The 13,371-nt window shown below is 40.3% G+C and overlaps 1 protein-coding gene across 2 annotated transcripts in view; it reads left to right on the top strand.

Moving 5' to 3' along the window:
* The first annotated feature begins 5,803 nt into the window (after positions 1–5,803).
* Positions 5,804–13,371, top strand: part of LOC136864914 (proline-rich protein PRCC) — a 161,281-nt gene continuing 153,713 nt past the window's right edge. For both annotated transcript variants that reach the window (XM_067142327.2, XM_068226469.1), the window contains exon 1: positions 5,804–6,627. In XM_067142327.2, coding sequence (XP_066998428.2) covers positions 6,142–6,627 — 486 coding nt within the window. In that variant the 5' untranslated portion in view covers positions 5,804–6,141. The remainder of the gene's footprint in view (positions 6,628–13,371) is intronic.

A 13,371-nucleotide genomic window follows, 5' to 3' on the forward strand; every position in this document is an offset into this window, starting at 1 on the left:
TATCAGCGATTTAGAGCATCTTATTTCACAGTATGCCCGGGTGCTTGTTTACCGGACGGTATAGTACTCTACTTATCGCATGACAACATTGATATTGCACGACAACTGATGAGCGATGTTATGAGCAAAGTACATACATGGTTTCAGGATAATGGACTTCAACTTTTCTTTGATAAATGTGCGGCAATGATTTTTACTCACAAACTTTCTTATGATCGCTCTCCACTTACTTTTGACGGATACAGTATTTCCCTTACTGCTCATCACAAATACCTCGGAATAATCTATGATCAGAAACTCACGTGGCAGCGACATATTACATCGATACGTCAAAAAGCAGACGGATATCTTAACATTCTTAAAACTGTAGTCCGTCGTCGTTGGGGCGCAGACCGCAATACTGCTCTTTTATTATATAAAGCAACTATACGCTCCTTTCTGGATTATTCAGCTCATATCATAGACATTGCATTAGTGACCTCTCTTACACCGCTTAGTACCCTTCAATTTCATGCCTTACGTCTTTGTATTGGAGCTCTTACAACTACTCCTACTAACGCAATACTATTAGAAACAAGTGAATTCCCACTTGTGATTAGACGTCTAATACTCGCACAAAAATATCTGCTAAAAAGGCTTGCCTTTTCGTCTTCTCCTTTAATTCCAAAGTTACAGCTATTACAGGAATACTATCAACAATGTTCGCCTCGTTTAGGACGATTTCCAGCTACTTATACTGCTTATGTTACTTTAAACTGATCCCGCACTTCGATTCTCAGGACTCCTACACTACCCATGTACTCCATTCCATTTACTAGCCTACACTACACACCCAATATTATTTTCTCTCATAAATCTTTATTCTCAGGATCGTCATCTACTTCTGATTTTCCTTTTCCCATGTTGAAAAGACTACGCATAACCCCCTCTGCTAGAGGTGTCGACATCTACACCGACGGAGCAAAATATTCTCAAGGAGTTGGTGCTGCTTTCGTTATTAGCGACTCCAGCACGGTAGAACGATTTCATATTCCGACTACTTTCTCTATATTTTCTGCCGAGCTGTTTGCCACCCAACAGGCTTTAATTTACATACAACAACATTCCTTTCCAAAAGCTACCATCTATCCAGATGCTAAAAGTGTTTTACAGGCCTTATTATTATTATTTACCCCCTCTTTAAACTTACGTATATATATACTGTCAAATCTTTACTATATCACCTTGAAAGAAATGGCGTATATATAACACTTGTATGGATACCTGGACATTCCAACATTCTTGGTAATGTTCAAGTTGACTTTGCCGCCAAAGAAGCTAGCCGTCTTCCAACTCTCCCCCCTCACAGTAGCTATACCCCCTCTTGACTTCTATCCTAGTCTTACAGACAATGCCTACCGGTCCTGGCAAGATGAGTGGAATCAATCTGCGCGTTATAAAGGCACTTATTATTATCAGCTTCAACCATACATTCCAACAAAACCTTGGTTTTCCAAGGGCACCTATATACGCCGACATATTACTAACATAATTCGCTTACGCTTCAATCATTCCCTTGCCCCGCAATACGAGTTTCGTTTTCATTTAGTTAACCAGCCTACCTGTGTGTGTGGTGATTTAGAAGGGGATAGTAACCATCTATTTTTTCAATATCCTGCCTACGTTGCTTCCCGTCGTAAGTTACTCACTAGTCTGACACGAATTAAAATTCCCTTTCCTACTAGTCTCTCTTGTCTATTATCTGATATATCACCTGACATCATTACAGTTATTAATCAATTTCTTGATGATACTCAATTGGTTCTATAACTATTCCTCGTTCAGGACTATTTTACTGACCTATTTCACTGGCGTGTAAGTTTATTCACTCATTTTGTTTTGATCTTAGTTTTCTTCTGCTTTCCGTTAGACTTTACTTCTGCTGCTACTGTCCTTCTCGCTACTGCACATAGCTACTGTCTTTTGTCACTCCCAATACTCGTGCTTCAAACATTATCATACGTATTTCCGGTGCGTTACTCTTTTGTCAACTAGATCAAACATCGCGTGTTATTGTTTTCGGTTAGTACTTTTATCTATACACTACATTCTCCGGTATTTATCTCATTTTCTTCCTCAATCCTTCAATGTTTACCCCCCTATTAGTTTTATTTTTATTTTTATCCCCTTATAAATATTTCTTACATGTTTGTCTATCCCAATTGTAGACCCGGTCGTGTTTGAGTAGTAAAAAGACGCCAAGATGCGTCACTTCGGTGTGAAGATTAGCACCTTTGTGTCCCTGTGCTTTTTCCTATGTCTTCCTTCTCTTTTTGCTTATTTGCTTACGCCACCAGGTCACCCTCATTACTACATAGTTGCACTCCTTCAACAGTTTCATGAGCGATCCCCTCTACACCTGTCACCCTAACTTCAAAAACTTTTCGTTCCATACGGGAATTTGTGTGACATGTCCACACCTCGATCATATTTCAAGCTGATTGATGTTTTTGTCCTCTTCTTACTTCTCTTATCTACCTTCGGTCGCTATGTTTCCGCTTCCATTTTGAACAAAGTGCAAAATTTTTTCATGTGTGAACTGTGAATACCTAGACTGATTTCAGGGACATCAGTTTTAAACCCCTCCATTAATATGTGAAAACTTTACTTATCCTATGCTTTTGAGACTCTATCTTGCGTGTGATTTGTTTTATTATTCGCATAGTGGCTGGACGACAGTAAAAGAGTTCATAAGTATCACGAAAGAAGAGGAAGAAGAAGAAGAAGAAGAAGAAGAAGAAGAAGAAGCTATCACTATGTCCAAATACAGTAGAGACAATACGCGACACTTGGCGAGATATCAAGGGACAGCTATTAGAGCTCTCTCTAGCAGGTAGACCTGAGAACTACTGATTCTGTCATAAGAGCACGTGTATTTGTGTGTGAAGTTTTTGGTTTATTTATGCGTTTTCAGTGAGTTGACATCATTAAATAGTAGCGTGTGTCATTTCTTGATATCTCCTCTCAACATGAGGGGAAAGGTACGTGCTGTGTTTGGCTGCAGTAACTATGAAGTAGAGAAGAATGTGCGGTCTTTCTTTCGCTACCCTCGTGACAATAAAATGTATGTAATATTGTGTTTGCATATATATTCTTCCAGTGACAAAGAGAATTTTAGAGTACTTCATAATCTTCTGACCTGCTCGACCCATATTTTAACTGGCTCAAAATATAATACGCATATTTTATTGTATAGTGCACAGTTAACCTTCAATACCAATGTGTTGTTGTAGGTGTGATCTGTGGGTTTTGAAGTGTCACAGAAGTGATTTGGATAAGGTGTACAAGAAAGAAGGGACGTTACGCTTATATAAGATTTATAAGATCTGTTCAGATCACTTCCAGGCCAGCGACTTTAAAAATCCTCGACTATACAGCCAGGGGTATGTTACATTTTTACTCTAATTGTACGTAAATATTCCTCAAAGCATCACTTTCGACAACACTTTCATACTTGTCTTTCTTTTATCTCTCTTCTCAGATTAAATCCGGGATTTTATAGATGTTCCTTCTGTTAGTAGGCTTCATGTTAAGAGAAAAATTGTCCAGCTTTTAAATGTTAATTTATTGCATCATGTGTGTAAGGAATGTGCCGATATTTTTATTGACAAGTGTCTTAATGTGATGATACAATGTTTTTTAAATGAGAAAAAAGACAAATATAACCGTAAAAGTTCGGGCAGGAATGCTAAAGCAAAATAAGTAATGCATAAATGAACGATCAGCCCATTTCACAGCAGTCCATTTTACATCTTGTTTATATGTCTAATTTCAGTCTTTAAATAATAACCTTTTACAAAATTCTTCATTCATTTATCCAGAATTGCTTTAGCAACTTCGAATTTCATATCTCAATAATACTTTCTTTCTAGACGTAATTTATTTATCCATTTTCGTATATGCATTTCCATTGATATTTGAATTTAGCGCAACTTTTCAGGTCAAGTCACTAGGAGCGCCACCATCGAATTGTCTCCCATTTCAACAAGGCTAAATCCGTAAGTGTCGCGTATTGTCTCTACTGTATTTGCTATGTCCTGGCCTTGTATATCTCGTAGGCAACGGTTCGTTACAACCAAGGAGCTAGAAGAACATAGAGGGGCTGTACACCTGACATCAGCGCTCCCTGCTTGAAACAAGTTGATAAGGGGCAGCCATGTTAACGGTTGTCAAAACAGAGCGAATTGGCGCGAGAACATATGTTGAGGTGACAGGGAGATCGTGCATGCCAATTTAATTCCCTAAGTTTTAAGAAGTTAAAAGATAGATACTCGCTTTCAAGAATGCCAGCCGTAAGTTCAGCGTATGGTTGTACTAATCGGAGTAATAAAACCAAGGATATATCGTACTTTAAGTATTACTGAATTATAGCCGAGATTCATTTTTGTAATTTCTGTTTGTAATTAAATCAATTTTATTGTTTGCTTAGCGAAAGTACGGATAGCCACGGTAATTATTTGTCGAATTTTGTTTCAGATTTCGTTTAAAGAACAAGGAATTAACCGAACAATGCGTTGTGAGGGCGAAAAGAGATAAATGGTATCCCACTCAATTCAGTTGCTTATGCTCTGTACATTTCCAGCCCTATTTAATTTTCATTCACATTTACAAATAAAGGAAATGGAACGCCCACCACCAAGAAAACGTAACCACAAAAAATCACTTATTTCGTTCAAACGTACACCAAGTATGATAAATACAGCATTTTACTGCTATTTATGAAATGTATACAGCCTTTATTGTAGATGTCTGTTGCCTTGGTTTTTAAAACTATGCCACACTTCATAATGGACAACTTTCAAGCTAGTAATCCCAGTATGATATGGTAATGGGAGAAACATGATATCCCCCCAAATTGTAATAAATAATTACACTAAACGATTATTGTGGTAAAGTATTTATGGGCCGCCTCTATGGTGCACTGGTTAGCGTGAGCAGCTGCCACCCCTGGAAGCCCGGGTTCGATTCCCAGCTCCGCCACGAAATTTGAAAAGGGTTACGAGGGCTGTAACGGGATTCTATCAGCCTGGGGAGGTCAACTGAGTAGAAGTGGGCACGACTCCCACCTCAGCCATCCTCGAAATGATTTTCCGTGGTTTCCCACTTCTCCTGCAGGCAAATGCCGGGATGGTACCTAACTTATGGCCACGGCCGCTTCCTTCTCCCCCCACAAGGCCCCTGTGCAGCATAGCAGGTGCAGCCCTCCCTCACAGTTGTATCCCCCGACCCAATATCTCACGCTCCAGAACACTGTCCTTGAGGTGGTAGAGGTGGGATCCGTCGCTGAGTCCGTGGGAAAAACCAACCCGGGAGGGTAAACAGATAAAGAAGAACACAGTACCCATGAGGATGCAATAATTTTAAAAATATTAACAGAATGAGGTTGTAACCTATTATATTTCCCTGTTTCCTGTCATAAATATTTATGTCCATCGTTTTTATTCTAATTTACGCTTAACCACAACAGCCAAGCAGGGTAACGCTCTTGTTCCGATTTCGAGGCCTATTCGTATGTCACTGTGCGATGATTTCGAACTACCCTACAATCAACTGATCGTGATGTTGGCCTCGTGCCGCAATATGATGATGTGGCGGTATTCGCTTTCATGCTTCAAGCTTTCGGCCACGGACTTTAATTCTCCCCCAGCAATTCTAAAATGCGCATTTTCTACACTTTTCGTCATTTAAAGGCCATGCCCCCTTGCTTGTGTGACAACAGGAAACATGGCGGACGTTCGTTCTATTAGGTTCACCCAGGCAGCGCTTCCGCCTCTCTATGTTATTCTAGCTCGTTGGTTACAACGGTTCGTAAAGCAAACTGTCAGCACAACCTGGTGCAGAATATTCTTACTATTCATTCGTTCCTGAGGTTGCTTTCTTGGAATGCAATGTGATATTTTGGCGGGCTTGAAAGTGGACGTGTTTTGTGTCATTGTCTTGTTGTACATGCGATCCTGTCGAATTAGAATACACCTGTTGTTCGCGTAATGTTCGCAGTATTTTTGTGTGAAGTTTAGTTGTGTGGAACGAAGTGTATGCATAAAGTGCTATTCCGGCACAGGGTTATCCCATATTATTTGTTAGTTTAAGAAGTAAACTGATATGTCTCTTGTTGCGTATAGTGATGACAGTGAAGAGGAGGAGATACGTAATGAGTGCACTGGGACATATGTTAGCTCTACTGAGAGTAGTACTTCACCGATTAAAAAATCAGACACAGTTTCTCTGGTGCCTTCTTCTAACCTAAGTTCTGATTTAAGTTCTAGTGTTGACGTAACTACTGGTAAATCCTCTCCGGTGCAAAATCCGGATTCTATTTCTGAAGGATCTGTTAGTAGGATTGAAGATGTTTCCTGTAACATGACTGGTAATTTGTCCCCGGTGGAGAAACCAGACTCTGTTCCCAAGGAAACTAGTGATGGACTTGGAAAAGATACGGTTATGAGTGGGAAAGATAGATCTCTCTTTTCCTCTCTCCCACGGCCCATAACCTTTTCATCTGATATTGATTTGGAAAGAAAGGAGGAGAAAAGCTCAACCAAAGTATTCAAGAGGCAACCTGTCAAAATTTCCATACCATCTCTTGATGTGAGTAATGTGCTTCATTTAATCTTGAGATAGCGATGTGACCTTTCTCTGTTATGTGCTGATATCTTATTTTCTTTACCCTACTTGATTTTCTATAATTTCAGTGATGAATTTATGCATTGTAACTGGGCAATACTTGGGAATATGTTTGGTTTGTATAAGTAACATGAACCGGTAGAAACCTAGCATAGACACTTCAGCATATAACACATAAGTTTGTGAGTAAATATATATGAATCTTAGCTTAAAATCATTTTCGAAGAGAGATCCATTCATTATGAATGTCAGGAACTCAACTCGCCTACTCAAAAAGCCAAATTTATTTTTGTAACCATACATACATACATACATACATACATATATACATACATACATACATACATACATTATCATTATAGACTGTTATGCCTTTCAGCGTTCAGTCTGCAAGCCTCTGAGAATTTACTAAACGTCGCCACAATCCTCGATTTGCAACTAGTGTTGTGGCCTCATTTAGTTCTATACCTCTTATCTTTAAATCGTTAGAAACAGAGTCTAACCATTGTCGTCTTGGTCTCCCTCTACTTCTCTTACCCTCCATAACAGAGTTCATTATTCTCCTAGGTAGCCTATCCTCCTCCATTTGCCTCACATGACCCCACCACCGAAGTCGGTTTATGCGTACAGCTTCATCCATCGAGTTCATTCCTAAATTAGCCTTTATCTCCTCATTCTGAGTTCCCTCCTGCCATTGTTCCCACCTTCTTGTACCAGCAATCATTCTTGCTACTTTCATGTCTGTTACTTCTAACTTATGAATAAGATATCCTGAGTCCACTCAGCTTTCGCTCCCATAAAGCAAAGTTGGTCTGAAAACACACCGATGTGAAGATTGTTTCGTCTGGGAGCTGACTTCCTTCTTACAGAATACTGCTGATCGCAACTGCGAGCTCACTGCATTAACTTTACTACACCTTGATTCAATCTCACTTACTATATTACCATCCTGGGAAAACACACAACCTAAATACTTGAAATTATCGACCTGTTCTAGCTTTGTATCACCAATCTGACATTCAATTCTGTTGGATTTCTTACCTACTGACATCAATTTAGTCTTCGAGAGGCTAATTTTCATACCATACTCATTGCACCGATTTTCAAGTTCCAAGATATTAGACTGCAGGCTTTCGGCACAGCCAGGCTGCTTACTACATTTCCACCTAACTGAATCCCTCCCTGCCATTTTATACCTTTCAGCATATGATCCATGTAAACTACAAACAGCAAAGGTGAAGGATTACAGCCTTTTCTAACTCCTGTAAGTACCCTGAACCAAGAACTCATTCTACCATCAATTCTCACTGAAGCCCAATTGTCAACATAAATGCCTTTGATTGATTTTAATAATCTACCTTTAATTCCATAGTCCCCCAGTATAGCGAGCATCTTTTCCCTCGGTACCCTGTCATATGCTTTCTCTAGATCTACGAAACATAAACACAACTGCCTATTCCTCTCGTAGCATTTTTCAATTACCTGGCGCATACTGAAAATCTGATCCTGACTGCCTCTCTGTGGTCTGAAACCACACTGGTTTTCATCCAACTTCCTCTCAACGACTGATCGCACCCTCCCTTCCAAGATGCCTGTGAATACTTTGCCTGGTATACTAATCAATGGGATAGCTCGATAGTTGTTGCAATCCTTCCTGTTCCCTTGCTTATAGATAGGTGCAATTACTGCTTTTGTCCAATCTGAAGGTACCTTACCAACACTCCACGCTAATTTGACTACTCTATGAAGCCATTTCATCCCTGCCTTCCCACTATACTTCACCATTTCAGGTCTAATTTCATCTATTCCTGCTGCCTTATGACGATGGAGTTTATTTACTATCCTCTCCACTTCCTCAAGCATAATTTCACCAACATCATTTTCCTCCTCCCCATGAGCTTGACTGTTTGCAACACCACCATGATGATTTCCTTTTACATTGAGAAGATGTTCAAAATATTCCCTCCACCTCTCCAGTGATTCCCTGGGATCTATTATGAGTTCACCTGAATTACTCAAAACACTGTTCATTTCCTTTTTCCCTCCCTTCCTAAGATTCTTTATTACTGTCCAGAAAGGTTTCCCTGCTGCTTGACCTAGCTTTTCCAGGTTATTACCAAAATCTTCCCATGACTTCTTTTTGGATTCAACAACTATTTGTTTCGCTCTGTTTCTTTCATCTACGTACAAATCCCTGTCTGCCTCGGCCCTTGTTTGGAGCCATTTCTGATAAGCCTTCTTTTTACATTTACAGGCTGCTCTCACTTCATCATTCCACCAAGATGTTCGCCTTTTCCCATCTTTACACACAGTTGTTCCTAGGCATTCCCTTGCTGTTTCTACTACAGCATCCCTGTATGCCACCCATTCACTTTCTATATCCTGAACCTGCTTACTGTCTACTGTTGGAAACTTCTCACTAATCGTATCCATGTACTTCTGTCTAATTTCCTCGTCCTGGACATTTTCTACCCTTATTCGTTTGCAGACAGATTTCACTTTCTCTACCCTAGGCCTAGAGATACTTAGTTCACTACAGATCAGATAATGGTCTGTATCATCGAAAAATCCCCGAAAAACTTGTAGATTCCTAAAAGATTTCCTGAATTCAAAGTCTGTTAAGATTTAGTCTATTATGGATCTGGTACCCCTAGCCTCCCATGTGTAGCGGTGAATAGCCTTATGCTTGAAGAATATATTCGTAACAGCTAAACCCATACTAGCACAGACGTCCAGCAAACGCTTCCCATTCCCGTTAGCTTCCATATCTTCCCCACATTTACCAATCACCCTTTCGTATCCTTCAGTTCTATTCCCAACTCTCGCATTGAAATCGCCCATTAGCACTATTCTATCATTGCTGTTGACCCTGACCACGATGTCACTCAATGCTTCATAAAACTTGTCAACTTCATCCTCATCTGCACCCTCACATGGTGAATACACGGACACAATTCTTGTCCTAATTCCTCCCACTGACAAATCTACCCACATCATTCGCTCACTTACATGCCTAACAGAAACTATGTTGCGTGCATTGGTATTGCTGATAAAGAGCCCTACCCCAGACTCTGCCCTTCCCTTTCTAACACTCGTCAAGTACATTTTATAATCTCCTATCTCTTCCTCCTTATCTCCCCTTACCTGAATATCACTTACTCCTAGCACATCCAGATGCATCCTCTTTGCTGACTCAGCAAGTTCTACCTTCTTTCTTCCATAAGTCCCATTATATTGATAGCTCCCCATCGAATTCCATTTTGTTCGCCAAGTTGTTTCCAAGGAGTCCCTCGCCTGTCAAATGGGAGTGGGACTCCATTACTCCCATAGGTCCGATTCTTGCTTAAAGTGTTCTGAGCTCGGTAAATTCATGAAGCCGGATGCGGCCCTACTTGCACATAGTCCAAGTGAGGATCTCTCCTCTAACGGGTTATGGACCACCGGTGAATTGTGTAGTCCTAGCCGCCTGAGCACAAGGAGGGCCACGACTCAGAATATGTCCGAGATGCCCACTCCCATTCCATAGCAACTGGTATCCCGACTCTCAGGACCACTTACTAGGCCACTCAGCCGTTGCCCATGGTTCACGAACTAGGACGTGACTACAGTAACCCACAAACATGAACCATATCATTTTTGTATTTTTGTAACCTAATGAAATATTTCACGTGCCATTGTCCATTAGTTGACCTGGTACTAGCACTGCCATTTGTTGGCATGACGTTATTCTCAGAATTCATAACTGGCAGCTTCTGTTACCAACCTGCGCAGAAAAGAACACAAGAAGCAGCTCTTTAGTGGCTGTAACTTATCTTTGAAAATCCAGGCCAATCTGTCATGAGAACAGTGGCTCCCTTCAAGGAGTTTTTTTTCTATCGCTGCGATGCATACTGCCCATACGGCAAGGAAAAAAAGTAATTTAATGACTGTAACTTGTCTTTCCAAACCTCTAACCGGGGAGCATATGTCCCCAGACCTTCTTTGCTTATAATCGTAACCACTCTGGAGGCTTACCCACTTTGCTTACAAGAGTAATCACTCCAGGGTCTTACACCCCTAGTAGTTTTGTAACTTTAATTTTCTTGCAATAATTTTGTATAATTTCAAAACAGTTTGTAGGACATAAAGATGCTCCTAATGGTAATTCCGTGAAGTAAGCTGAGAACAGAAATAAAAGAGCATCACCTCCTTGTACAATAAGTGAAGTGCGTTAACTAGGCTTGTGCCTTCTCTGCATAAGTAAGGTTGTTTGTTACTTTTTAATTAATGATCGGTTAGATTTTAAAACTAAATTTTGGGTTACTGATGACTGAGGGAAGGGTTAAAACTATTGATGAATGAGGCCGTAGGAAACAAATATGCATAGTGCTTTCCTTACTAATGTGTACGATTCGTAACCTTGTGTCAACGTTGGGAGACTTCAGCATTGTCTCCCAAGTTGAAATTTAAGAAGTTAAATTTTGTAAATTTTAGGTCAGATTTATGTAGGTGTGGTAGAAGTGTTCATTGCCACTGCTTAGTGGGAAAGGTGTCCACTGTTCTAACAAGCAGCATGCCGATGGAGGGTCCACTAAGCATGGAGAACAAAGCTATTTTGTTCCTAGTGGCTGCTTCACCTGTTTGGACAGTGCTACCAGTTGTTCACGTAAATTCTGCGTATTGACATGTAAGTGAGAAATCAAATTTGGCGTGGCATGTTGGCACTTTACCCCTCATTGAGTGACAAAACCTTTGGTCTGAATTTGTTAGACCACTCTGCGAAGTGGTATACAGGCCTGTAGTATGCCGTGGGAATACAATCCGTAATGAGTGACATTGGTCTGGGCAAAACCATTGTTCAGGTTCGGTTAGACCGTTGGCCTGGATTGGTTGCACAATTGGTCTTAATTGTTTAGAATATGATCTGGATAGACTGCATTTCCACATCAAGCAAATGGGATATGGAGTCGTAAACCCCCGGTTATGTGCGAATCGAAGTACACGTCTTGTAGTATCGCATATTTAGGGGTAATTTTTGTTGTGATGTGGTTAGCAATGACAGGCATCTATATAAGTATCAGTATTAAATATGGGAGAGATGCCATTTTGAATGATTCAGCCAATATTGGGTATAAGTACACCGGGTTGTTGATGGGTTCTCCCTGTCAGTTTTTGTTATAACCTTGTTAATTTAATCATTGATCGTCTAGCCCAGAGGTGCTCATGCTGGGCATTAAATCCCGCAGGCGATGAGCATATGCTATTTAACCACAGTGACGTGGCTACATCACAGGCCATGAAGTTCTCCCTGTCACTCTTGATCACTGCTGTGATACCCGAGTTTGAAACTGAGGCAGAAAATAATGAAAGAAAGAGGGCAGAAATCCACGCCATTTTCAATTTACGTTGTAAGAAGAAAGTTATTTATGTTCATTGCAGTTTATGGTAGGCGTACAACAGCAAATATTTTATAAAGTATGTAATGAATTACAGTTTTTACTATTGCATTTAAGAGGTGCCTTAGAAACAGTTCTAATATAATACGGAGTTAAAGTGGATAAGCTGTGGCTTGTGCTTGTTTGGGTTTAAATTATCTGATAAACTCAACAATCCAATCTTGCCTACCAAGAATAAAATCAGTGAAGTTATTTATTTGAAGGCATACTGTACATCTATCTGCTAGATACATTTGCATTATTGATGTACTTTAATCTTGGATAGTAAATATCGATGTCCTCACTCGTGATGAAACTCCCTCTCGTCATTTAGAGGCTAGCTATTATCACCGGACACCTGGTGAATTTTAAATATTATTAATCACAAATTCAGTGAACAGGGAAGATTTTTACTTCTTTAAATGGAAATACTATCATTCCCATCCAAGGAATTGTAAATCGTAGTTTGTGTAACAAAAATTATAACGTGTCAATTTTCTTTATATAAAATAAAACTGACTTTTTATATCAAATTCATTATAAATCAAACCGGAATATCTGGAAAAGGTTATTTTTTGTTGTTGCGATTATAGTGTTTTATTTGAAATAATGTAGGCCTGCTCCAATCAGTACTTCGTTGAGTAATCAAGTAATCACAATTGAACGTCAGTGCTCCCTCACTTCCCTGTTCGCTCTCTCTCTTCACTATGACATATGCTTGTTACGTAAACTGCCCGTATTTACATCAGGCCAGCTCAGCCGCACTGTGTTAGCCTCAACGGGTGCCCTGCCGAACACCTCTGGTCTAGCCCAGTTTAGAACAGAACTGATACACCAATCCCGCTGTGTCTTCCTGGCACACAATTCGTGCATAGAACACACGTCCACCCACCGTGCACCTTAGGGACGGGGGAGATCTTGGTTGCGTTTGGCGAAGTTTTTGTTCCTGTCAATTCATTCTTCATGTCTGCAGTGTTCTTGTTGAAGTGTTGAATTGAGGCGCAGACAGTTTGATGCCAAAGTATATGGTCCTTGGTGAGTGCTTTCCGAGGATGGCGGGTTTATTTCTTTTATATTTAAAGGTTTGTTTCAGTGGAGCTTTGAGGTGTTTCGAGGGGTACTCTGTGGTCTTGAATTGGAACAGTTACACCATAGAGGATCTGATATGGTGGTCTTGCGTCATTCATACGGCGCACATACCCTCTCTATCTAAGGCGATGGCCAACAACCAATACACTCTTTAACACATGCTTTCTCGAGAACTCCAACAATGGAGACATAGCTCTCCCTCTTG

This window comes from Anabrus simplex, chromosome 2 (genome assembly GCF_040414725.1).
Source record: "Anabrus simplex isolate iqAnaSimp1 chromosome 2, ASM4041472v1, whole genome shotgun sequence".
NCBI lineage: Eukaryota > Metazoa > Arthropoda > Insecta > Orthoptera > Tettigoniidae > Anabrus > Anabrus simplex.